Raw genomic sequence first — 26,908 nt, forward strand, 5'->3', positions numbered from 1 at the left:
AGGATGTCACAGCATGAATTGAGTTTAGATATACAGTTTGACTTTTTTCATTGTTTATGTGAAAAAATTGTTTAAGGAGGCCAAAAGTAGTATGCACTTCACAATGTTAAAAGGAAAAAGTAATATAAAGTCAAAGGATAGCTGTGTATGTTTATGCATATACCCTAGTAATAAAAAATATCATTATAACAAAATGGACCAAAAATGTAATATCTTTGTTACTTACTTAGTGAAGAAGAGGAGGGTATCTTTAACTAAGCAGAGTTGGTCACACTTACATGTTCTCTTTTACTAAAAAGAGAAAAGACATAGGAAACCAAATAGTGTTTAAAAGTTATAATTGAGACATTTTACGAAAGAAGTGATTTGCCTGTTGACAGTGTGTTTACAGTCTGTGTAACTGGATGGCTGAGCTCCAGAAAATCAGTAATGAGGCATCTTAAAGTGTAGCCTCTGTTAAGGTTTTACAGTAAAACAATAACAAACACACATATAAATTTTTTCATCTTCATTTTTTATTAAATTACTTTTATAGTTTTCAATTCTTGTTATTTTGTATTACTGTATGCTTTATATAACTGTGTATTGATGACCTATATGGTGCAAAGCAAAGTCAGAAAGAAGTAACCCAAGAACTGCAGTCTATTTAAATCAGGTTGCTACTGTTATGGTTTTAAAGCCCCCCCCCCCCACCCCAACATATCTCTTATTGCTTTGTGAGTGTGACCACACAGCATTGGTGTTTTGCATAGCTGTGACTGTGTGTTTGAATGTCAGTGTGTACGTGCGCATATCTCTAGTCTGATTATATTAGTCACACATGTGGAGAATCTATGACAAGTTGCAATTTCTCTTTAAATGTTCTGGAGTCTCAGAGTGTACCTTATGCTGAGTATGGTGCTTGCATATGGATGTGTCAGATTATACAGACCATATCTCATTCACCCCATTGTGTTTGTTTGTGTGTGTGTGTGTGTGTGTGTGTGTGTGTGAGCACTTTAAGTACTGTGTCTAACGTTAAAAGATACATAGAGTTCTGCTAACTGCCCACCTTTTGCCATGGAGCCAGAGTTCCACCTGTCCACTTCTTGTCTTGCTGACTGACAGATGTTTTGCTCCTTTTATGGAAGAGGGGGGCGGGGTGTTCTCTTCCCATTGCCAACGTCTCTCCTTTGTTGTGACTGCCCACATTTTGTAATCTGTGGCTTGCCTCTATGGCTTATGTCAACAACAGGACCGGTGTTTAAAGAAAGAGAAAGAGAGGGAGACAGACTACTAAGACAAAGTTAAGGAAAGTTCAAAAGAAAAGGAGGCTTGCTTGGTGTGAATGTAGTTGCCATGGAGAATTTCTTGCAAGATAAGGACCTTTGGATTGTGGGAAGTGTGTGTTTGGTTGCATCCATCCTATGGAGACGATTTTGGAATTTATTTACATACAAGAGGAAAAGAGACAGTTCACCAGAAAGTGCATCTATTGACATTCAGGTACAAACTTATAAATATATTCAAATTGGACTTTTTCTTTCCAAAATTTGATTGTATTTATTTACATGTGATTTGAATGGTTAAGCATTATCTTATTCATAAAATACCTTTTTCATCCATTTGCTTTAGCTTTTTATAATCCACAAGGGGTAAAGTTAAATTAGCTGTATATTTATATTATAAAGCCCCAGGTACATATATGTTTCCTGATGGTAATTATGAGGGCTTTAAAGAAAATAGAGAACTTTAAACTGAATTTTAACAAAAAAGCTGTTTAGTATTATATAATGTAGTTATATTGCATAATGTTCTTATGAATGGGTTATCTGAGAGCTTGTTTGAAAACACATGCAATAGATGGCTGAACCTAGTGATGCACATAAGAAATAGATTTTAAAGCTAAATATAATGATACATTTCTGTTTTTCTCAGCAGTGGAAGTCGTCATAGTTGGATTAACTTCACGAGCAGTGAATGGGACAGTATACGACAAATATATTTACTGCATTCCCATTTGGTCAAATAGCGAAAGAAAGACTCCACTGTAGTGTTCTCTTACGAGAGCTCTCTCGTACTGCGTCTTAGCTAAGACGCTACGGGAAAAGTCTCTTTTCACGAAATACTGAAGCAAAAAATTATCCTTAATTTTGTATTTTTGTAAAGCGCATTTGCAGCAGTACACAGCCATAGGCGAGACGGCTCGTTCGCTCATTGGCTTGTTCTGCGGCAACTGCACAGCCTATCGAGCGCGGGCTGATGCAACATCAGACCAATAAGGGCGCTTCGCGCCCTTCTTGCCACTTCCCGCCGAAACGGGTGTGGCCCAACCTATAAAAGGAGCTCGAAAAGGCTGACTCACCTGATTTTTCATCTCTTCAGCGAAGCTCACGCATCGCTGGATCACGGAGGAAGCAAGCGCCGTCTGAGAAAGCACATCAGCAGGACGAGCCATTCTGAAGCTGCTGGCATCGCCGCCTTCCATTGCCGTTCCTGCTGCGCTATCCGGCGCCTATATCCTTTCAATCCTGTTATATACAAGCTGTTCTTTATGTGTGTGTGTGTGTTCGCCCTGCGACACACACTCGTAAAAGAGCTCGCGTCTTTTTTAAGATGCCTTCCTGCGGCTCGTCAGAGCCCCACTCAGCGAGGGAGACCGGTACGTCATCTGTGTCTCCTGCCTGGGTGAAGATCATGCAGCGCTCGCTCGCTTACGGCGGATGCCCCCACTGCGAGCTGTTGCCATGGTGACTCTGAGGACTCGCCTGGCCTTTTTCTCTGAGCCTGCATTCTCCGCTGCGCTGAGGCGCCGTAAAAGCATCGCTTCCAGCGGATTCCGGAACCGTCTTCAGCTCAACCGAGCTCGCCGGTTCGCCCTGCTTCACCGCCCCCCCCCTGCATCGCTTCCCGGTGGGCAGCGCCTGCTGTTTGCCGGCGCGTCGTCCGAGGAAGTCGATCTCAGGGCCGCGTCGGGGGAAGAGGACACGCGCTCTCTGCTAGCTTCGGGCAGTGAGGGCTGGGCGAGCTCCGAGGATCTCGCGCCTTCTGCTCAGAAGCCCAGCAGACGAGCTGACATCGAGAAGGAGCCGGGGCGAATGATCGTGTTGGCCGCGATGAGTCTCGGCCGCGAGTGGTTTGCACCAGCGCCCCCCCCTCTCGTTCCCGGCTGGATGGTATTTCCCTTTCGGATGAGCGTACTTCTCAAAGCCCGCCTCATTTCTTCCTGAGCTTCACGAAGAGGTGGCGAAGGCTTGGAACGCTCCATATTCAGCACGAACTCGTTCGTCTGTCTCACTAGCATTCTCCACACTGATGATGCTAAAAACAGGAACTACCACTCACTTCCGTCGGTGGAACAGGCGATAGCGACGCACCTTTGTTCGCCCTCTGCTGGACGGCGGCAAAAGCGGTGTTGCCATCTAAAGCCTCCTGTGTGACGCTGCGTCGGCGCTACTAACGATGGCTGCTTCATCGAAGCGCAGGTGTACGAGTTCCGCTGTGGCCGAGCTCTCACCCAAGCGCGCCGCTGTTTCAGTTCCAGGAATTGTGACTGTCTCAGCGTTTTCTGCAATGCGCAAGCCTGCACAGTTGCCCGCTTGCCTGCACACAAAAGCCGTTATCACAACAGCTTCAGCAACGCAGCTCGAGACCCCCGTTCTCGCTCTACTGGCCGTCGCCCCGCGCCGCGGGGACCGCGGCAGAGGATTACGGTGAGGCCGGGAGCCCCGAAGCCATCCTGGGAAAGCCATCTACGCATGCCGCATGACGCTGAGTCGGCACTACACACGATGGCTGCTTCATCGAAGCGCCGGTGTACGAGTTCCGCTGGGGCCGGGCTCTCACCTAAGCGCGCCGCTGTTTCAGTTTCCAGAGATTGTGACTGTTTCAGCGTTGTTTGCAATGCGCAAGCCTGTACGGTTGCCCGCTTGCCTGCACACGAAAACCGTTATCACGGCTACCCAGATATTTCCCGAAAAAGGTGTAATTTCTGGTGTCCCGGCCACGGCCGATGGTGCTATAAATGTAGTGACGATGCCCACTGCTCAGTGCCCATCTCCGCATATAAGCACAGCCCTTCACACAGGGCTCGCGCCTATAAAAGCGACTCAAGTCGATCACGCGCACTACATAGTAGACGTGCCCACTCCTCAGTGCCCACAATCACTATGTCACACGCGTCATGTGGTTTCTGTAAAAATGAAACCCGTGCACGTTCGTCCGGCCACGGCCGATGGTGCTATAAATGTAGTGACGATGCCCACTCCTCAGTGCCCATCTCCACATGTAAGCACAGCCCTGCACACAGGGCCTGCGCCCATAATGTCGACTCAAGTCGGTCGCGCACACTGCATAGTAAACGTGCCCACCCCTCAGTGCCCACTATTACTATGTCACACGCGTCATGTGGTTTCTGTAAAAACGAAACCCGTGCATGCTCGTCCGGCCACGGCCGATGGTGCTATAAATGCAGTGACGATGCCCACTACCCAGTGCCCATCTCCACATATAAGCACAGCCCTGCACACAGGGCTAGCGCACATAAGATCGACACAGATCGGTCAAGCGCGCCGCATAGTAAACGTGCCCACTTCCCAGTGCCCACATACACTATGTCACAGGTGTAAGCCTGGGGACTTCCCCGAGTGTGAAAATGGTGTCGACGGACGCCTCCACTTCGGGATGGGGAGCGCTGCTCGAAGGCAGACCGTCCTTTGGCCTATGGTCAGAATGGGAAAAGCTCCATCATATCAACTGCCTGGAAATGCTGGCAGTGGAGAACGCGCTGACGCGCTTTTGTCCCCATATCAAGGATCACCACGTCATAGTCCGTTCGGACGACATGTCCGTGGTGTCCTACATAAATCGCCAGGTCGGTCTCGGGTCCCGAAACCTGTGCAGGCTGACGGAACGCCTCCTGATTTGGGCTCAGCGCAACGTGTGCTCGCTGAGAGCAGTGCATGTGCCTGGACTGCAGAATCTGGGTCCAGACAGGCTGTCCAGAGGCAATGTTCCTACGGGCGAATGGTCTCTACACCCGCAAACAGTCCGGCTGTTGTGGCAGAGATTTGGCATGGCGGAGGTGGACCTCTTTGCGTCCCACGAGGACGCTCACTGCCCCGCGTTCTTTTCCAAGAACGAAAGCGCGCTGTCACGGAGATGGCCGTGCTGCCCGCTTTATGCGTTCCCTCCCGTCTCCCTCCTTCCGCAGGTGATAGAACGGGTGAGAGAAACGAGATGTTCAATACTGCTTGTAGCACCTCTTTGGAAGAACCAACCATGGTTCCCAGATTTGATGCAGTTAGCAGATGTCGCCCCGTGGCCGGTACCATTGAGGAAAGACCTCCTCTCGCAGGCCAGGGGCTCGATTTGGCACCCTCAACCGGAGTTGTGGTCCCTCTATGTATGGGCACTCAATGGTTACCCGCTGATCTCGCAGTGAGAGTGCTAAATACCATCACTCAGGCTAGAGCTCCGTCGACACGACGTCTGTATGCCTCGAAGTGGTCGGTGTTCTCCAGCTGGTGCACAGCTCGAGGTTATTCACCCCTTAGTTGTGAGGTGACGGAGGTCCTCTCCTTCCTTCAGGAGCTGTTGGATAAGGGCAGAGCCCGATCCACGCTCAAAGTTTATGTGGCTGCCATCGCGGCGTTTTCTGAAACGGCGTCCGGTCAGTCAATAGGAAGGAATGATTTAGTCATCCGGTTCCTCAGAGGAGCTAGGAGGCTGAATCCTCCCAGACCTCCGTCAGTCCCTATGTGGGACCTCGCGGCGGTTTTGGAGGCCTTGAAAGGTCCCCCTTTCAAGCCTATCCAATCGATTAGCCTTCAGCATCTGTCGTTCAAGACAGTATTCTTGTTGGCTCTCGCTTCTGTGAAGTGTGTGGGTGATTTGCACGCGCTCTCGGTGAGCCAGTCGTGCTTGGAGTTTGGGCCCAATGACTCAAGAGTCATACTCAAACCTAGGCACGGTTATGTGCCGAAATCCCTCAACACACCGTTTCGGGCTCAGGTTATTGCCCTGTCTGCCCTGCCGGTGTCAGGGGAGGATGGAGACTCGAGTCTTCTTTGCCCTGTCAGGGTTTTAAGAGCTTATGTGTCTCGCTCTGCTGCCTTTCGGCAGACGGAGCAGCTATTTGTCTCGTTCGGTGGGCGTTCCAAGGGAATGGCTGTTTCGAGATAGACTCTATCCAGATGGATAGTTGACGCCATAGCGTTAGCTTACGCTTCCAGGGGCCTTCAGTGCCCGTTGGGCGTCAGAGCACACTCCACAAGAGGCATCGCCTCGTCGTGGGCGTGGTCTACTGGGATCTCCTTGCAGGATATATGTATGGCGGCAGGTTGGGCCTCGCCGTCTACATTTATCAGGTTCTATAACCTGGAGGTTCCCGCCTTGCAAGCAAGGCTGCTGTCGGTATAGGCGAATCAGGGCCCTGAGGGGAATTCTGAGTTCACGAGCGCTATGCGCTGCCGACTGTTATATGGGCAGTATTGCGTAAGACCCGCATTGCCACATTGGTCAGGCCTTGCCTCGGCTGTGTGACGTCATATTGCCGCATCTACGGATGCTGCTAGATATGGGACGGAGGGCTTTTTCCCTTTTCTGTCCTGGACTCTCTGTGAGTCCCTCAGGTGACTGTGCACTGTAAATCCTGGGCGTTGCTTCAGGTTTATTGGTGTGTGATCCCTGCGCGCACGGCGTTTTACATTGGGTTCCCGTAGCGTCTTAGCTAAGACGCAGTACGAGAGAGCTCTCGTAAGAGAACGTACTCGGTTACTAAACGTAACCTCGGTTCTCTCTAGAAGAGCGAACGAGTACTGCGTTCTCTGCCGTGCGCACGATTCACTCTGGTTCGCTTCGGCGATGAAATAAATCAGGTGAGTCAGCCTTTTCGAGCTCCTTTTATAGGTTGGGCCACACCCGTTTCGGCGGGAAGTGGCAAGAAGGGCGCGAAGCGCCCTTATTGGTCTGATGTTGCATCAGCCCGCGCTCGATAGGCTGTGCAGTTGCCGCAGAACAAGCCAATGAGCGAACGAGCCGTCTCGCCTATGGCTGTGTACTGCTGCAAATGCGCTTTACAAAAATACAAAATTAAGGATAATTTTTTGCTTCAGTATTTCGTGAAAAGAGACTTTTCCCGTAGCGTCTTAGCTAAGACGCAGTACTCGTTCGCTCTTCTAGAGAGAACCGAGGTTACGTTTAGTAACCGAGTACGTTTTCATGACTTTCAATAAAAGGAAAACAATTTAGAAAGACTGATAATGGCAGTCAATGATGTCAAATTTACGATCCCTCCCATAGACACTGCATTAGGAAACACCCGCGCATTTAGCATTAACGTTTTTTTTTTTTTGATGCAAAGTTGATATTTTACAAATAGTAGAGTAAATGCATTTTTTAAAAAAAAACTTTTGAGGATTTACAATGCTGATGACCGTTAAAAACATGTCATCAGTCTTGTGAAAAGGGTCCATTGAGGATTGTGTCCATTTCATTGTCCATTGTGCATAATAGGCCTATGTATGTAAATCTTCTTTTCTATGTCAAAAAAAGAAATAGGCTTCTTATAGAACGTGTTATAACATGACTAGCACACAACTAGTATATAGTCTGAACAGACAAATTACAGAAAGACTTGATGCTTTTCAGTACATATAGCCTATTAATAAATCATTTAATACATTTCTAAATTGTGATAGAAATATTTTGAAAATTAAATGACCAAACTGCACTGCTAATGTCTAGCATGAAATGCAGCAACTTTATAGAAACTGAATTTGTACAGACACTTTATAGTAGGCTACATGTAAACAGAGTGATACTGTGATTAAATATTTTAAGATAAACATATGCAATTTCTAATATATAATGTAAAGTTAACATGGAATTTGTGCCTTTAATGTGTAAAAGATAAATAACGGAACAACACAGTGTACTTCATACAGTATGTGAATAATTTTCTTGACCTCTGGTACACTGATCTGGTCTTTTCAAATGATTTCACATCCCACACACAAAAAAAAAATGAAGTAAAGATAAGTTAATGTGTTAGGAAAAGCTCCGAAAATATAGTGCTGCTCCTAAAACAATTTGTCCCTTGATTTAAAACAGTGTGCGCTAATGTGACAGTTCTGGTATAAACTCAAGACTTCTTGTCTTCGAATCTGATTTAGAGGTGTCTGAGGAGGTGAAGAGGGAGTTTCAGACTGACAACTCTACATTATGAAGGACTGTAGACTTGTTAGTTAAGTGTCAGGTGTCACCATGTGACCGAATACATACTGAGAGACATCTGCCATCTTACAAAAATGTTTAGGCCTAAGCTTAAGATTAGTGTATTTTAATTGCTAACATTTCCATTCATTTCATTATACAGTTTAAAAATATTTTAAAAATCTAATAAACTGCATATAATCAATTTACATTTTTTAAATGTAACAGGTTACAGATTACAAGTTAGCATATTTCAAATGTTATAAGTAGAGTAACTATTTCAATTACTTAATGTAAGTGATTTGATTACTTTTCTGAAATTCTAACAAATATTTTAACTGTTAATCATTTAAATTTAAAGCACAGCCACCACAAAATCATACTTTGAAGCACCTGTTTTTACCTTGAGATCTTTCTGAGATTAAATACAGATTTCACATCATAACAAGAAATAGTTAATAAAAAGTTATGATACTGTTTTTGAAATCAAATCTTTGCATAGCTATGACAGGAAACATTTGCATCTAACAATGCCTTGGAAAAAACAGGTAATCTTTAAATTAAGATTGATAAATAAACCCAAATAGGAAATAAAACTCTTATCGAGTAAGCATGTGTCCTAAACTCCTGAAACATTGGTTTCCTATATTTTAGAGCAGACAATGCAATTTGGGAATTAAGTCAATAGTCAGTTAAATCTGTATGTGTGATGCTTCCTCAGGTGATGTCAATAGCATTTTTAAAAGTCAACAAACATATTTTGAACTGAACTGTTAAATTTGCACCCGTTTCTGATTTCTGAATGAAATATTGACAGACAGATCGTAGCCTAAAGCTTTCAGTGACAATGTGGATTGATGTAATTGGCAGACGTGGTGTGCTGCATTCAAACAAAAGAACCAATCAAATACATCAGAATAGCTTTGCTTTACTAAACAGCCTTTAAATGGCAAGAGGCATCATTTACATCAAAAACAGGCAAAGCAACAAATTATATTTTATATATGAATATTTTTCACCATACCCGTTTTTACAGAAAATATTCATATGTAACCAACTTTGTAGTCATTCACATTTTCATAACTAACTGTAATTGAATTACTTTTTTTTCTCAGTAAATGTAACTGATTACATTTATTTTGTAATTACATTAAATAGCGCTTACTCCCCAACACTGCATATTATGTATTGTACAGTTGTCAGTCATGGGGGAAAAAACTCTGTAATAGTACTAAGAAACTGAATGTGTTTAAATGGGCAATAACAAGGTTTATATATTTATTATCAATAAATCCAATTTGTTTTAATCTCATTTAAACTAAATTATTATATCTTGTTCCACAGCTAACCTTTAACCATGTTCATACTTTTTAGCTGAATAATTTGTTTTTACAATGAACATATTTATGCTGATTCTAAGCAATTTGAATCCATGCACTTAGAAAATATGACTGTTGTATTGTCTTAGATTCAGCGCAGCAGCTTGAACTGCATTCATTTGACATTGTTGAGTTCCTTTTAGATTTATATCTAATATCTTTATAAAAAGATTTATATCTGTGTTGATGTAAAACAATGCCAGGGAACCCTTTTGTAATAATATATAAATAAGATTTGTTGTAAAATTTTATTTGTTGCACTGTGCAGTACAGTCGTGATGTCTTTGAATTGTTTTTTTTTTCACCTTTATCATGTCATTGCATAAAAATTTAATATGGTCACTAAAATCATTTCTTAATATTTAAACAATTTTGCATCTAAAAAGATTTGCTTGTAAATCTTAGGATCTGTAGGGATTATTAGATGTTTTACTAGACAACAAGACAAAACATGCAGTACATTCTCAATATTTAAACCTGACAGAAATTATGAAAATTAGTCATGAAATGGAGTCAGGAAGTTCGGTTGAATCCTCTGTAAATGCACGTTGGCCAGCTGTTGTCGTCACCTGAAGTGAGTTCATCAGTGTTTCCCTGGAACTCCCTCACGTCAACATGTGCACACACAGTGCCAACCACCCTCTCACTCACATACACTCAGTGACCTTCCTGGGATGGCAAGTTTGAAGGGAAAGGGAGGGAGAGTAGAGAAGGTATAGCGAGGATGGAATCCATCAGGGCATGGGGGGCATTTTGTTACGTCCCACCCTGAAATAGCCTCCTGCGCATGCTCTTTCTCTATATGCATACATTGACATTGAGATGCAGCAACACACTCTTGTGGACACATACATGTGCACAAAAAAAGTTCTGCTTACAGTTTCTAGTAAGGATTGCATTGTTGGTGTGCAGTAACTGGTGCACCTGTACATTTTCTTTTCTCTCACACACGCAAATGAACATTCCCTGGCCAGTGCACACATTTCCATGTGCTTGTGCCAACATGACACATATAACATAGTTATAAGGGGATTAGTTTTGAGGCATTAAAGAGGTGACTGATACTCAGTCTCTTCAGGTAGTTAAAGAGGTATTCAGCACCAGTCTGACTTTATGGGCTGTCATCACCTTCAGACTGGTTGTTCTAGGGGCAGGGCTGTTATACTTTATTCCGAAAAACACTGTATTAAGTTACATTTTTTAAAACCATGAACTGATATTTCATATGCATACTTGATGTTTCTAACCCATGCAGTAGAGCTCTGGCATACATTTTATGTATGTAGTCTCTGCCACCTTGTGGTGAATCAAATGAACTGTCACAATTTAAAGGGATAGTTCACCCAAAATTGAAAATTCTGGCAACCTCCTGCTCTCTCTAGTGAAGTCAACAAGGAAGTGACTAAAGCTGTAATTTATCGACTGGTCGCTTGAGGCTGGCTGCAAAAGGGAGTCAATCCCATAGACTCCTCATGTTAAAATGCCCAACTTTACAGCAGAAAAAAACATGTTTACAGCCTGGTGCAAAAAATGATTTTGGTCTATATAGCTAATTTTGCCCTTCTTGACAACTGTGAGGGCGGGGTGAATTTTTTTATAACTCATCCGTTTAAATTATATTAAGACTTAAAGTTCTGCATTATTAAGGGCGTGGCCACTTGAGTGGCAGGTGGTTTGCCGCTGCTGACAGTGCCGTCGTGCTAAGTGGGTGTGGCTTCAGCAACTAGCTCCCGCCTTTTGGCCCATTTTCGATTGTCCGGGAGAGTCGCGCGGTGATGCGCTGCCAAGATTGCGACGGCCCGTTCTGCACACTTTAAGCCTCAAAAACACACTTCAGGAGTCTACGGGTGACGTCACGGACACTACGTCCATGTTTTTATACAGTCTTTGGCTTACCCTCAAGTTGTCCCAAACCTGTTGGTATTCTTTCTTCTGCTGAAACCAAACAATATATATATATATATATATATATATTAGGGCTGTCAGCGTTAATGCATTAATCGCGATTAGTTAAAAACAATCCATAACGCGTTTTTTTTTTATCGCATTTCAGGTAAGCCGTTTTGTCCCTTTGACCAGCCCGTAGTCAGCCCCTTTGGTTTGTGAAGCGGTAAAAGGTGATGGATAGAAAAAGTACGACCGGATTATTAAACAACCTGTTTAACTTTAAAAAAAAATCAGACGGTTCCGTTGACAACACTAAGGTACAATGCAGCATTTGTTTCAAGGAGTTCAGCTACCATCGGTGGTAAGTTACCACCTCCAGGCGAAACACCCCGGTGTTTCACCTGACGCCTCCCCGCCAAGCAAGCCGCAGCCCCGCCAAAGAACTATTCCTGAGTGCGGGCGTCGCAGCAGACCCTTGGATGAAAATAAGTTAACCACAGCAATCGCCAGATGGGTGGCAACTGATTGCAGACCAGTCAACATTGTTGAAGATTCGGGTCTCAGGGATGTAATCAGGTTGGCAAGTTCTGAACCGGCTTACACGTTACCATCGCGGGGAACAATTGTTGCTCGCATAGAGGAGCTTTATGAAGCTGAGAAACAATCTAAAATCAATCTCCTGCGAAATGCAAATGCTGTGGCATTAACCGGGGATCATTGGACGTCAGTAAGCAACCAGAATGATCTTGGAGTTACTGCACACCACATAGACGCTGACTGGAAGTTGCATTCGTTTGCTTTAGCGGTTAAACACTCAGAAGAACGGCACTTTGCAGAAAAATGTGCCGAACAATTTTCTGAAGTTGCAGAGCAGTGGGAAATTGCGGGGAAGGTGACAACAATTGGCACCGACAGTGCCCGTAATATGACAGCAGCAGCAAGACTCCTGCCATATGAGCACATGCCGTGCGTTGCGCACAGTTTACAAAGATCGATCACAATGTCACTCCGTGACAGTGGTCTTGAGAATGTCTTGGCAAAATGCCGCAAATTGGTTGGACATTTTAAGCATAGTCCAGCAAATGCAGCTGAATTGCGAGCACAACAAGAGGAGTTGGGACAGCCACAGGAGCCCCTCGTCCAAGATGTTTCCACAAGGTGGAAATCCACTCTCAGCATGATCACCCGGCTTCTGAGAAACAAGGACGCTGTCAAGGCTACACTTGAACTCCATCAACAAAGAGGCACACCAGCCATGCTGACTAATGCAGAACTGGAGAAGATCGAAAAGCTTGAAACACTCCTTGAACCATGCAGGTAAATATTTTGAATTTGTTTTGTTGAAAATTAAAATGTGACTGATTTATTAGAAATTAAAATTAAAGATGCTGCTGCTTTTGTAGCTTTAAACATTGGTTATATGTATATGAAAAGCACTGTAAGATGAAGAGGAGGAAGGCCTACACACATGCTCTAAAAATTGAGTTTTTAGAATTTTATTTCACTGGAGCTTAACTTCATCCTTTTTTTTTTTTTTTTTTTTTTATAACTGGTAATTGATTGAGCTTTATGTTTCTTGGCAGATATGTGACTGAGCTTTTGGGAGGAGAACAGTACATATCCTGCTCCGCGGTCCTGCCTGCACTGTGTCATTTGTTCCGGTTGATGACTGGTTCTGACGATGATCCAGGTTATGTGCTCCGGTTTAAAGCGGCCTTCACATCTGACCTATCAAAGCGAAAACAAAGCACCAATCTCCAGTGGTTGAAAGTGGCAACAGCGCTTGACCCCAGATTTAAGGATCTGAAATGCCTTCCCAGATCTGAAAGTGAGGAAGTCTGGAAGTTGATTAAAGAGGAGAGTGCCCAGCAACCTGAGCCTCGTAGAGAACCTGAGCCAGGTCCACCTAAAAAGAAGATGCACTTTCTGTTAGCTGCTGCATCAGATTCAGATGATGAAGAAGACCCAGCATCTGACACGTCTGTGGATCGGTACAGAGGTGAGCCCAGCTGTCCATTGGAATGGTGGTCTGGACACGCAAGGGCCTACCCAACCTTGGCACCTCTAGCACAAAAATATCTGGCTACACCTGCAACAACGGTACCGTGTGAAAGACTGTTCTCACTCTCTGGTCACATTTTGCAAAAAAAGAGAGCAGCACTGTCCACTGCTAATGTCACCAGACTGGTGTGTGTTAGCAATTGGGTTAAAGAAAAGAAATAGGAGAGACAACTTAGAACTCAGATAGTTCTGAATCCCATGTCCAATCATGCACTATTTTTCATTTAATCTTACTGTCATTTGGACTTTTTTTTCATCCATGTTCAGCACAGGTTAATTACAAGGATGACATTCTTCATTTAAAACTAGAAAATGTTACAAATATCCCGCTGTGGCCGTCAATGTTTTAGACTGTTCTGTTTGTCATAAGCGAGTTAGAAATTTCCTACCAGTGTTACATATTACTTGATTGCTGTTATTTCCAGCTAGGAATTGTTTTGCTAATAATGTATTGTTTATTTTTGAAGTAGCTTAAGAGAGTGGCCTGATAAATGTAATCTCTCAAAGTAAGCACTGCGTTACTTTATTCCTCCTAATATTTGGAAGTTGGTCTACATTGCACTTTTTTTTTTTAATAAAAAAAGTTCAAAAAGGAAATTTTGTGTTCTTTTGATAACCAATGAAAACGCTGGTAAGATATTCTACATTATGGGCTTAGAACTGCCTTGATATGCAAAATAACAGAATTTTACACGTGCAATTCAAACCGCGATTAATCACAGTTAACTAAGAAGCTTCAGCGATTAATTGCGATTAAAAAAATTAATCGTTTGACAGCCCTAATATATATATATATATATATATATATATATATATATATATATATATGTATTGCGGATTGTTGGTAACCAATCAGTTTATAGTAGCCATTGACTTCGGTTGCCATTGATAAAATGTATAAAAGATTGTTTGTGTATTTCTTTGATGTTAAATACAATTTGTTACAGCACTGATGTTATTTGACATCTGCTGTGACTGCCAGACAGTTTATACAATTAGTCTGCAGCTGCTAAAGTACGAATTATGTCTCTGTGTGAGTCCTGTTTATCATTCTACACATATTCTACACGTCATATAATCCCTAGCTCTTTGCCCATCTGTGATCATCTCTTCAGGGCCGTCATATCATCTTCCCCCATTATCTAACACATACGATGCTATTACCTTTTATTCCATCTCATTAGATTTCTGTTTGTTTATCAGGCTCTTTCCAAGGCATTAAGGAAACATGAGTGCTATATACACTGCCTGTCAAATAATTAAGATTTTGAAATATTTTTGAATGAAAAATATATGAATCCATTTTTAAATGTAATTTATTCTTGTCGTGGCAAATATACATTTTTGGCAGTAATTATGCCACTGTTCAGTGTCACATGATCCTTCATAAATCATTATAAAATGCTGATTTGATCGTGTACATTTATGCAAAATCTTTCTAGTGGATAAAAGTCATGTGTGAGTGACACTCCCTCTGCCTACACTAGTTGAACCCATATGTTTTATTCATCAGAATGCATTTCTATAGCAAATGTGAGGCTAGATGGTTTTGTAATCAGCATTTAAATCACAAATACACACAGTCAGGCATATAAGAACACAGTGTGACACACAATGATCCAGTCTAAAATAAGATTATTGTATGCTTAGCTGTTATCAGTCCCTCTACTTAGCTGTTGTTAATATTTACAAGCTATCGTGTTACAGTGTAGCGTGTGAAAAGAGCGTTTAGCAGGACTATATCTATCTGTTTATGGGTAATATGGTATACTGTAGCACCTGTTTGTGTGTGTTTCAGGATTGTCTTACCTTACCTTATCATTCTCTTTAGTTGTGTAAATCTGTAAATTTAGCTCATTCTTTATTAAATGTGTATTTATTTTGGATGTTAATGTTGCTAAAAGAATGGGTGTTGGATGTCAGATTTCTGTATATATGGCGAACAGGAAGGTGTTGTGAAAAGGTTAGTAACTATAGGCCAGTTCATTGCTGAAAGGTTAGTGTGTGGAAAAGGTCTTGCATGTGTTACTTGAGCTAGAGGGGTAGTGGAAAGTTTTTAAAAGAAAATTCCTGGTTAAATACAAGTTAAGTTCTATTGACAGCATCAGAGGCTCAAGTTAGTGTCAAATGCCACAAATGATTTCTACCTACTCCTTATTCATAATTGTCCCATTATTATGTTATTCCAGGATTCTCAAGGATTTAAAAAAAAACATTTTTTATATTAAATTTGTGAATAATAATTTATAGCCAATTAAGTATTTTGAGCTGAGTATAACTGTTTGGTAACACTTTTCAATAAAGTCCAATTGGTTTATGCATTAACAAACAATAACAATGAACATTATATTTGTTACAGTATTTATTAATCTGTTAACATTAGTTAATAAAAGTACCACTGTTTACTGTTAATTCATGTTAGCTCAGGTCCATTAATACTAATAGATACAACATTTTATTTTAATAATGTACTAGTAAATGTTGAAATTAAACATTAACAATTAAACTAATTAAACATTTTCAAATCAGTTGTTGTGCTTTTCTGAACAAAGGATAAAAAGTTTTAGAAATATTACATTTACCAGGAGTAATTTTTAGTCTGTGAAATATTCTGAGCTGAACAAAACGTAAATCTAACAAAACGTAAAACATTTAAAAGTCATACATTTAAAAGATCTGTCAGTGCTGTCGATATGTCACTCTTTCAGTCCATCAAGCTTTTTCTCTCACACCCACTCTGGTTTGAATGTCTTCACACCTGGCTTTAGAATTCACAGTCTAATCGCACACAGCAGCCCTCCTCCAGGAGATAACAGCCACTTTACACTGACCACTCGCACACTGGCCAACAGGAAGATGCATGACCCCTACAAAAAGCATCGGTTTTGAAGACACCAGAACGAGAGAGCAAGAGAATGAGAAGGGGAACAAATGAACTGTAGGTTGGGAAGCATTTTCAAGAGGACGTGAAGAAAATAAACTAAACTTCTAATTGTTTCAACTTGTTTTATAATGTCATCATGAGCGCTAATCTTGTCAAGTCTCTTACTCGGGTTTATGACTCCAAACCACTTCATGCTCAGAAACGATCGAATGGTGGAAGAGCCACAGCAAGAAGAGCTTCGCTTTCTGCTTTCTACCTCATTCAAATGTCCATCTTCACCACTTCCTGATAAGCCTTCTTCAAAATCCTCCTCATCTTCTGCTCTCATACATATTGAAGGACAAGTTAGTGATCTGAGTGATAAGATGGACAACATCCTCGCCCTGCAGGAAGCATCTCTGAGACGACTGGATACCATCGGTCAAGATCAAGGCACAGCTTCAGGTGGGGGAAGTGTGGAGCAGATGTTGTGTGACCTGCGTGTTGTTATAGAAGCTGTTCGAGAGAAGGAGGAACAACAGGATCAACGACTTGATTCTTTGGAGCGACTGGTCAACGGCATTCAGCAGGTTGTCAGTTTCGTTGCTGAAGTGTTGAAACGGTTAAGATCGGCTGATCTCTTGAAAAACACACACTCAAGATCCAGCTGCAGGGTGAGTTTAAATGTTTTATACCAATTAAGTGTTAAAAATGACTCATTTGGAGACATACTTCCTGAAGTACAGATGAAAACACTTACAAACTACAGTGGACGAATGAGCCAAACAAATTCACAAAAACACAATTTTCCTGTATATAAACACTTGTGTGCAAAATTAGCATTAGTTAGTAAAGTTTGTGAAGCAGCTGACTGTGAAAGGATTAAAAAGGTTATTGTTGCACAATCGTGCAATTGTGTACATGTTTGTTACTCTCTTTTTTTGTTTATCTGTTTATTTTACCCATGAATTGTTCTGATTTGCTTTTTGTGTTGTGTGGGCTTTGTTTGTCATCTTTAGTGTAAAATAAATATTGAACACAAAAAAGTTGGATGCACATACATTAAATATTCCTTTTTCTTTGTTTAATTTCCAAATTATTATTAATATTTTTTTTTTGTCTAGCTGTGCTGCATTTCCACCTCTGGCTTTTCTGGAACATGGGTTGCCAGGTTCATTGTCCTTTTCATTGGTTTAAGCCATTTATAAAACAAATTGACCTTCGATGACATGATGAGTGATTCTCAGTTCCAGCTCAAGGACACAACTGTGCATTCAGCTCATAGCAGAAGATTGTCTGTGATTAGAAATATCAGATTCATTGCCCGTTCAAGCTCAGAGCATTTGAATGAATGTATGTGTCACTGACTTGAGCAAGGCACAGAACCCCCAACTGCTCCCCGGGCGCCGCAGCATAAATGGCTGCCCACTGCTCTGGGTGTGTGTTCACTGCTGTGTGTGTGCACTTTGGATGGGTTAAATGCAGAGCACAAATTCTGAGTATGGGTCACCATACTTGGCTGTATGTCACGTCACTTGACTACATTGAAAGCAAGTGTTTTTTATTTAAAGGGGTGTTAATAAATGAGAACCTTGTTATTTACAATGGCAAGACTTTATTATTTTCAATGAAACACTGAGGTTCAAAATACCATGCACAATAGTTTTTTAGAATATTTAAGTCAAGTCAAGTCAAGTCACATTTATTGTCACATCACCAGAGCACAAGTGCCTTGGTGAGTGAAATTCTTGGGAGCTTGCTCCAGAAATTGCAGAAACAGTTAACATATAACCAACAGACTTCAACAGGTGAAAGTGTGCTTTATGCACATACATATGGTCAGTACACACAGTTTACTATTAGACAAACTTACAGTTAACACTACACATTATACGCAATATGTACATACATACAGTTAGCACTACAGATTAAACAATATACACGGAATGTACACTATACACTACACTGTACAATGTACTATATGTACTATACAATGTACACTATACACAGAATGTACACGTTCTGCATTCTGTTAACATATACACGCATAGTGACACTATGCTTATACATTTGTCCAAAATATTTTGATCACATTTTTAAATACATTTCTCTAATGTTGTTTCTTTTTCTCTCTCTAGTTTAGAGAAAAGGATGGTAAGGATAAATCTAAAGTGTACCAAAAGGGGTTGAAAACCCAGAAGAAGAAGAAACCACTTGATGCATCAGGTGAGGAAAAAAAAAAAGTTTACCAAGCCAGAAATCACATTGAAAATCTAATTGGTAACTGTAAATAAACTGAAAATTGTAGCTTTTTTTCAGATTTAAAACAACAAAAGGTTTGACAGAAAACAAAGAAGAAACGTTAAAGATTTAATGCCATTATTTTCTTCTGTTTCTACTGTTTTCTTATTTTCCTCTCCTTTTCAAGACTTAGTCCAAGCTGGTTTTGAAGAAGTGCAGAATCAACAGAACAATCAGCTTTCTCAATGCACAGCAGAGACTGCTGTGAGCACAGCTGCACATCAGGATCTTATTGAAGAGGAGCAAGAAGTAGACAAATACAGGGAAGGAAAGGATGACAAACAACAGGCTGCAGTGGAAGAAGAGGCAAAAGAGCAAGAAAGTGTTGCTGAATTATTTCAGATAATAGAGGAGGATAAAAAGGAGGAAGAGAATAGGTTAAAGAAAGAGGAGGCTTTATGGTTATCTGAAGTAAACCAACTAGCTGCTCTGAACTCATCTGACCGGACAGATGGAAGCATTACAGTCACACCAGAAAGGTATGTCTGGATATTTTGTTTAGAAAATCACTTTCAGGTGTGAGTTTGATTAAAATAAGTAAAATGACATTGATTCATTGTACACACACACCTGCTAAAATGTTCAGGGACTGTAACTGTAATGTTTTTTAAATAAATCTCTTATTCTCACAAAGGCTGCATTTAATTACAAACAGTAATATTGTGTATTGTTATTACAATTTAACTTTTTCTGTTTGGATGTATTTTAAAATGTCATGTATTCATGTGATGCGAAGCTGAATTTCCAGCATCATTACTCTAGTCTTCAGTGTCACATGATCCTTCAGAAATCATTCTAATATGCCAATTTGGTGCTCAAGAAACATATTGTATTATTACCAATGATTAAAGTATCAGCATTTATCTGAAGTGGAAATATTTTATTAACAAATTCCGGAAAAGTTGGGACGTTTTTTAAATTTTAATAAAATGAAAACTAAAGGAATTTCAAATCACATGAGCCAATATTTTATTCACAATAGAACATAGATAAAGTAGCAAATGTTTAAACTGAGAAATTTTACACTTTTATCCACTTAATTAGCTCATTTAAAATTCAATGCCTGCTACAGGTCTCAAAAAAGTTGGCACGGGGGCAACAAATGGCTAAAAAAGCAAGCAGTTTTGAAAAGATTCAGCTGGGAGAACATCTAGTGATTAATTAAGTTAATTGATATCAGGTCTGTAACATGATTAGCTATAAAAGCTTTGTCTTAGAGAAGTAAAGATGGGCAGAGGCTCTCCAATCTGTGAAAGACTGCGTAAAAAACTTGTGGAAAACTTTAAAAACAATGTTCCTCAACGTCAAATTGCAAAGGCTTTGCAAATCTCATCATCTACAGTGCATAACATCATCAAAAGATTCAGAGAAACTGGAGAAATCTCTGTGCGTAAGGGACAAGGCCGGAGACCTTTATTGGATGCCCGTGGTCTTCGGGCTCTCAGACGACACTGCATCACTCATCGGCATGATTGTGTCAATGACATTACTAAATGGGCCCAGGAATAGTTTCAGAAACCACTGTCGGTAAACACAATCCGCCGTGCCATCAGCAGATGCCAACTAAAGCTCTATCATGCAAAAAGGAAGCCATATGTGAACATGGTCCAGAAGCGCCGTCGTGTCCTGTGGGCCAAGGCTCATTTAAAATGGACTATTTCAAAGTGGAATAGTGTTTTATGGTCAGACGAGTCCAAATTTGACATTCTTGTTGGAAATCACGGACGCCGTGTCCTCCGGGCTAAAGAGGAGGGAGACCTTCCAGCATGTTATCAGCGTTCAGTTCAAAAGCCAGCATCTCTGATGGTATGGGGGTGCATAAGTGCATACGGTATGGGCAGCTTGCATGTTTTGGAAGGCTCTGTGAATGCTGAAAGGTATATAAAGGTTTTAGAGCAACATATCCTTCCCTCCAAACAACGTCTATTTCAGGGAAGGCCTTGTTTATTTTAGCAGGACAATGCAAAACCACATACTGCAGCTATAACAACAGCATGGCTTCATCGTAGAAAAGTCCGGGTGCTAACCTGGCCTGCCTGCAGTCCAGATCTTTCACCTATAGAGAACATTTGGCGCATCATTAAACGAAAAATACGTCAAAGATGACCACGAACTCTTCAGCAGCTGGAAATCTATAAGGCAAGAATGGGACCAAATTCCAACAGCAAAACTCCAGCAACTCATAGCCTCAATGCCCAGACGTCTTCAAACTGTTTTGAAAAGAAAAGGAGATGCTACACCATGGTAAACATGCCCCGTCCCAACTATTTTGAGACCTGTAGCAGAAATCAAAATTGAAATGAGCTCATTTTGTGCATAAAATTGTAAACTTTCTCAGTTTAAACATTTGCTATGTTATCTATGTTCTATTGTGAATAAAATATTGGCTCATGTGATTTGAAAGTCTTTTAGTTTTCATTTTATTCAAATGTAAAAAATGTCCCAACTTTTCCGGAATTCGGGTTGTATATCTCACCCTCACTTTTGATCAGTTGAATTTGTAAAAAATAAAATGAATTTCTTTAAAAATCTTACTAACCCCTAACTTTTGAAGGGCTATTAAATAGTGTAATTAAATAAAAACAATATACATATTCCATTTAAAAAATGTTAACTTTAAAATGTGATGAATTTATATAATGAATTATACTTTGAAACATAATAAGATATACTAAGACGAGACCTATTTTATATTTTATGTCATTTAATTTCTATATTCACGTAGCTGTGAGGAGAATCTGGAAATAATTTTCAGCACTAAGAGGCATGTTACTGATGAGACTCTGCCAGATGAACTTAAAAAAAGCCGAGTGGAGGAGGATAAGGAATTGGAGGAGGATGAGGTGGCAGGACTAAAAGCTGCAGAGGTGGGACCAGAGAGGACAGAGGAGAGGACAGAAGAGAAGAGGAAAAATGCAGAGCCAGTAATTGACGAATATGTCGTTGGTAAGGTAGCAGTTGTAAATTCTGAGGATAACTGTAATTATATTTCCCTCTTTGTAGTTACATTTCATATCTTTTCCACAGATTCTTCCCCTCCTCCACCTGCACCATTTGAACACCGTCTAGTCACAGCCAAAACTCACCAGATTACAAGTTACTACACTATCAATAAAGAGGAAGTTCTTGGAGGGTGAGTTATTATTTACATTGCATCATATTATATTAGATCCGTTTACATCAATGGAATTTTAAAAGCAGGATGCCTGTGATATTAAACCCATGGCATAAGATTGCTAAGCATTTTAAGAGCTTATAGGACACATGATACACAAGGGGATGAAAGTGACAGACAGGTCTGTGTGTTTGTGGGAAAGAAAGACGCTGAGAGAGCGAGACATGCAGAATATGTTTAGCTCTTAGTGAAAGTAAATACCGAGAGACAGGAGGAGATTACAGTAAATTTCCTTTGCGGGAATCAAAGGATTTCCAGTTTTCAAATTTTGTGATTTAAAAGCGTTTTTTATTGTCTTATTTTGATTTTAATAGAGGACGCTTTGGCATGGTCCACAAATGTGTAGAGAAATCTTCTGGCCTCGTATTAGCAGCCAAAATCATCAAAGCCAGGAGTCAGAAAGAGAAGGTAAATGTCTATGTCCATTTTAAAATGACTTTAAGTTAGTGGTTTTCTTTCTTTCTTTTTTTTTTCTTTTTCTTTAATCAGCCAATCAACTTATGGACCACTTGGTTGTCCACAACAGGGATATTTTAGTTATATGTATACAATGTTATAGTTTCTATTAAAGGTCCCGTTCTTCGTGATCCCATGTTTCAAACTTCAGTTAATGTGTAATGTTGTTGTTAGAGTATAAATAATATCTGTAAAATTCTAAAGCTCAAAGTTCAATGCCAAGCGAGATATTTTATTTAACAGAATTAGCCTACAAAAAATGACCCGTTTGGACTACAGCCCTCTAGTTCCTGCAGTAATGACGTCACTAAAACAGTTTTTTGACTAAAAAAACATGAATACATAAACAGGGGGGCGTGGTCTTGTTGCGCTCCGACGGAGAAGAAGAAGAGCTGCATTTGTGTTTATCGCCATGTCGTCGAAACGCTGTTATTTTCATCTCGGAGTCCAATCACCTTTGTTTGGGCTTCCCAGGGACGCTGTACTTGGAGATTAATGGTTACAATTTATGTTTAACTCTGTTCCCGAAAATTATAATCCACATGTAAAACTATGTGCAGCACATTTTGCTGGGGACAGCTTCCTCAGTCTCAATCAGTTTAATGCCGAATTCGCACAAAGATTATTCCTGAAAGATGGAGCAGTTCCCCCTGTGTCTGGAGAAGGCGTTGTTAAGTGTATTTTACTATTAAGTTGGTGCATTTAACAGTTTCTGTAACTTATTACACATAGGGCAACGCTGTTTAGCTTTGTTAACTAGATGTTAGGGCTGTGCAAAAAAAATCAAATGCGATTTTCATGCGCATCTTGTCAGTAAAGGCGTTTTGTGATCTCCAGCACGTGCGTTCAGATCAGGATTGCCAGGTTTTCAAAACAAATCCTGCCCAATTGCTTCTCAAAACTAGTCCAATCGCGTTTCCAGGAGGGCAGCCTGCGCTCAGCTGCTGTCGAATCACAACACAGGATCCGCTGGCACAATCAGAACTCATTACGTATTTCTGAAGGAGGGACTTTATAGAACAAGGAAGTCATCAGCACGTTTTTATGACATTGAAAACAGCGGTATACAGATAAGTGAATTGTGTGAAAAATACTGTGTTTTTTTACACGCGAAATATGAACACATGTTTTATTGCACACTGTAAACACAATCAAAGCTTCAAAAAAACACGAAAAACGTGACCTTTAAAATGTTTATTTTAGTTTTTTTAATGTGGTTATGTGTTTTTTTCATTTGAACTCTTTTTATATTTTAGTTTAGTTTTAGTATCTTTCTAATTGACCAGTTGTTAAAAATGTTATAATAAATAAATAAATAGCGTATCTTATCTCAGGTTTACTTTTATTAACCTGATTTTTTCATAGTTTTAATTTAGTTTAGTTTATAGTTAATAACAGCACTGGTCCTTGAACCATTATACTTCAATACTAATATAAATGTATTGTAATGAATTATTGCTTTTCATTCACATTTGTGTTGTCAGGAGGTAGTGAAGTGTGAGATAGAAGTGATGAACCAGTTGAATCATGACAATCTGATCCAGCTCTACGCTGCCTTTGAATCTCGACATGAAATCATTCTAGTGATGGAGTAGTAAGTTACATTCACAAACACATTGTTTCACACACAGACATCGTCTCTCACATGCTTTGTTTCTATGAGCATTTTGTGTACCTTGTGTCCCCTAGTGTTGATGGCGGAGAGCTGTTTGACCGGATCATAGATGAGAACTACAAGCTGACCGAGTTGGACACAGTGCTGTTCATCAGACAGATCAGTGAAGGGCTTCAGTATATGCACAAGATGTACATATTACACCTTGACCTAAAGGTGCCAAACCCAGTCTTGTTAATAACATGCATTTGAACAGCTTCATGAAAAGAACAAGATGTTTGAAATCCCTGTTTACTGTGTCAACAGCCTGAAAACATTCTCTGCGTCAGTCGACAAACAAACAAGGTGAAGATAATTGACTTTGGGCTCGCAAGGAGGTTAGTATTTGTTTCTGTGTCTGGGTATACACTTGCTTTCTTTCTGCCTGTCTTCATGATTCAACTGTTTCTCTCACACCTTTTTGTTCTTCCTTTCAGATATAAACCTAGGGAAAAGTTGAGGGTCAACTTTGGTACACCTGAGTTCCTGGCTCCTGAAGTCATCAACTATGAATTTGTCTCATTCCCAACTGATATGTGGAGTTTAGGTGTCATCACTTACATGCTGTGAGTCAATAGATATCAATGAACAATCAAAATAATACAGAAAGGAGAGAATTTTGTAAAACTTGTGTTTGCGTGTGTAGGCTCAGTGGCTTGTCTCCGTTCCTGGGTGAGGATGATAATGAGACACTAAATAACATCCTGGCATGTCAGTGGAGTTTTGAAGAGGCAGAATTTGCCGACATCTCTGAGGAGGCCAAAGACTTCATCTCACGCCTGCTCGTGAAGAGCAAAAGGTTTGTGTGTCCCCAAAAGTTGGCTAAATTTGATAAATCCTGCTTTTTTCATTCTAAAATGTTGCCAGTATGTTTGTGGTTTGATGCATGTTTGTTGATTTATTTATTTTTTGTGCAGTTGGAGAATGAGTGCATCCCAGTCCCTAAAACACCCATGGCTTTCAGACCGAGCCCTTCACTACCATCTGCACCATAAGGTTAATAACAGCTTCAAGCCTGTGACTAAATGTGTGCAGTAGTGACTTATGCAAATTTAGAATTAATGAACCTGTTTCTCTCACAGAAAAACAAGTGTCATTCTTCACATGCCCCTCCTCCAGAGGGATAAACAGGTAAGATGCATAACGTGAAATAGGTTAAAGGGAGAGTTCACCCAAAAATTACAATTCTGTCAACATTTACTCACGCTCATGTTGTTCCAAACCTGTATGCATTTCTTTTTCTGAACACAGAAGAAAATATTTCAAAGAATTTTGGTAACTTAAGTTCTTAAAATACCTTATTTTATGTTCTGCAGAAGAAATTAAGTCATGAGGGAGAGTAAATGGTGAGTAAATGGGTTTTTTTTTGGTGGACTGTCCCTTTATATATTAAAAAGTAATTAACATTTAGTTCTCATATTCTTGATTTCATGTTTTCTGCAGAAGTGATCATTGGATCTCCTGGCGCCTTGGTGACACACTGGACCAATACTGTTGTATATTAATATTACAGTCATATACTGACTGTAAAATGTTTATTAACTTCTTACCTCAAGTTTAAGCTAAAACAGCATACAACACATGAAAAGTACAGCTCTCCACAAGAATATTTCTCAATTTTGTAAAATGGTGACCATTTATGGCTCTGTGAGGAACTTGCCCTGTGCCCCAGTCCTGGTTTAAGTGGAATTTAACTGTCTGGTGGCTGTCGTCTTATGAAAAATGACTACATACACTTAATACTACAGTGATTTGGTCTTGTATGTGCACTTTATAATAGGCCAGGCCTCTGGAAAATATGTGAATGACTAAGAGTGCAACAGAAATCATCATTTATACTCTATATGCACAAATGTATTGAGTCTTATCATGGTAATGTTCTGTACATCATTGGTTTATGGTAACATTTCATTTGCATAATATTTATGATGGCATTAGAATTCACAAAGGAAACTGTACTGTATTTTACACTTGAAACTCTAGCATCCTTAATGTCAAAATCCTAAAAAATAATCTGTCATTTTAATGTTATGTCTTTTCTGCTGATTTTAATGAAGTTTAAGTGTCAAGAGTTTGGAGTTTGTCTGTGTGCATGTAGCTACTGTTGTCTGACACTAATAGCCATGACCCAAATACAGCTCTCATGTACCACATTTTATTCAACAATGCCATTTAGAGGGTTTCCCTTATGGCAAATATATTGTGCAAAATTAGTTATTCAGAATCATGAGCTCCAAATGCTTTGCTAATGCTGCTGACCTCACGTTATTGTATTGTTGGTGTAGAACTTTTTTTTTTAAGCTGGAAATTCGAGACTGGGACTCTGGCTTCAAGACTGGCTGTTTTAGGCGATTATATGGTCTTTCTAACATCTCACCTTCCATGAAGGCAAACAGAGAGAGAGAGAGAAAAAAAATGGAACACTATACCTTCAAAAGTATTGTGTGGCTCTAAGTATAAAGATATAGTTGCTTTGATCACCTTTCAATGATGTTTAATTGAAATGCTTTCACAATATAATAAATGGGGTAAAATTTACTGTATGTCAGATTATGGATAACAAATTAAAAGTACATTTAAACACTACGATTCTAAGTGAAAGTTGAAAAACCTTGACTATCACTTAAGTCATTCTCTTGTAAATGCACATAATCCTGAGTTCCTCCTCTTACTTTCATTGTTTGCATATGAGAACCATGTGACCCTAAAAAAAACGAAAACCAGGCAACAGACCAGCTTGACGAGACTGGGAGACCAGAAAAACAGCCTTGACCAATTGAAGCTGTTTCTCAGCTGTGATTTAAGCCCAGCCTAGGATTTACTATAAAAATTTGGCATATTATATATTTACATTGATTCAATTAGCAGATGCTTTTATTCAAAGCGACTTACAAATGAGTACAATAAAAGCAGTCAAAACTAACAAAAGAACAACGATT

The 26,908-nt window shown here is 40.3% G+C and overlaps 1 protein-coding gene across 1 annotated transcript; it reads left to right on the plus strand.

Annotated features, from left to right (window-relative positions):
* Positions 1-1,222: 1,222 nt before the first annotated feature.
* Positions 1,223-26,257, plus strand: LOC132092457 (myosin light chain kinase family member 4-like). Its single transcript, XM_059498699.1, has 14 exons — positions 1,223-1,485; positions 18,522-18,609; positions 18,812-19,163; positions 21,410-21,630; positions 21,712-21,817; positions 22,174-22,267; positions 23,800-23,909; positions 24,005-24,146; positions 24,237-24,307; positions 24,407-24,535; positions 24,616-24,768; positions 24,887-24,965; positions 25,052-25,100; positions 25,413-26,257. Exons 1-13 carry the CDS (start codon positions 1,339-1,341, stop codon positions 25,094-25,096), a joined length of 1,737 nt encoding a protein of 578 aa, XP_059354682.1. The 5' UTR covers positions 1,223-1,338; the 3' UTR covers positions 25,097-25,100; positions 25,413-26,257.
* The last annotated feature ends 651 nt before the right edge of the window (positions 26,258-26,908 follow it).

Source organism: Carassius carassius, chromosome 18, assembly GCF_963082965.1.
Source record: "Carassius carassius chromosome 18, fCarCar2.1, whole genome shotgun sequence".
Taxonomy (NCBI): Eukaryota; Metazoa; Chordata; class Actinopteri; order Cypriniformes; family Cyprinidae; genus Carassius; species Carassius carassius.

What these genes read in the sequence shown, in the direction of transcription:
- LOC132092457 (XM_059498699.1), top strand. Translation starts at nt 1,339, where the DNA reads ATGGAGAATTTCTTGCAAGATAAGGACCTTTGGATTGTGGGAAGTGTG. An exon ending in GACTTTGGGCTCGCAAGGAG is followed by an intron (nt 24,308 to 24,406) that starts GTTAGTATTTGT and finishes TCTTCCTTTCAG; the next exon opens with ATATAAACCTAGGGAAAAGT. An exon ending in GGTGTCATCACTTACATGCT is followed by an intron (nt 24,536 to 24,615) that starts GTGAGTCAATAG and finishes TTGCGTGTGTAG; the next exon opens with GCTCAGTGGCTTGTCTCCGT.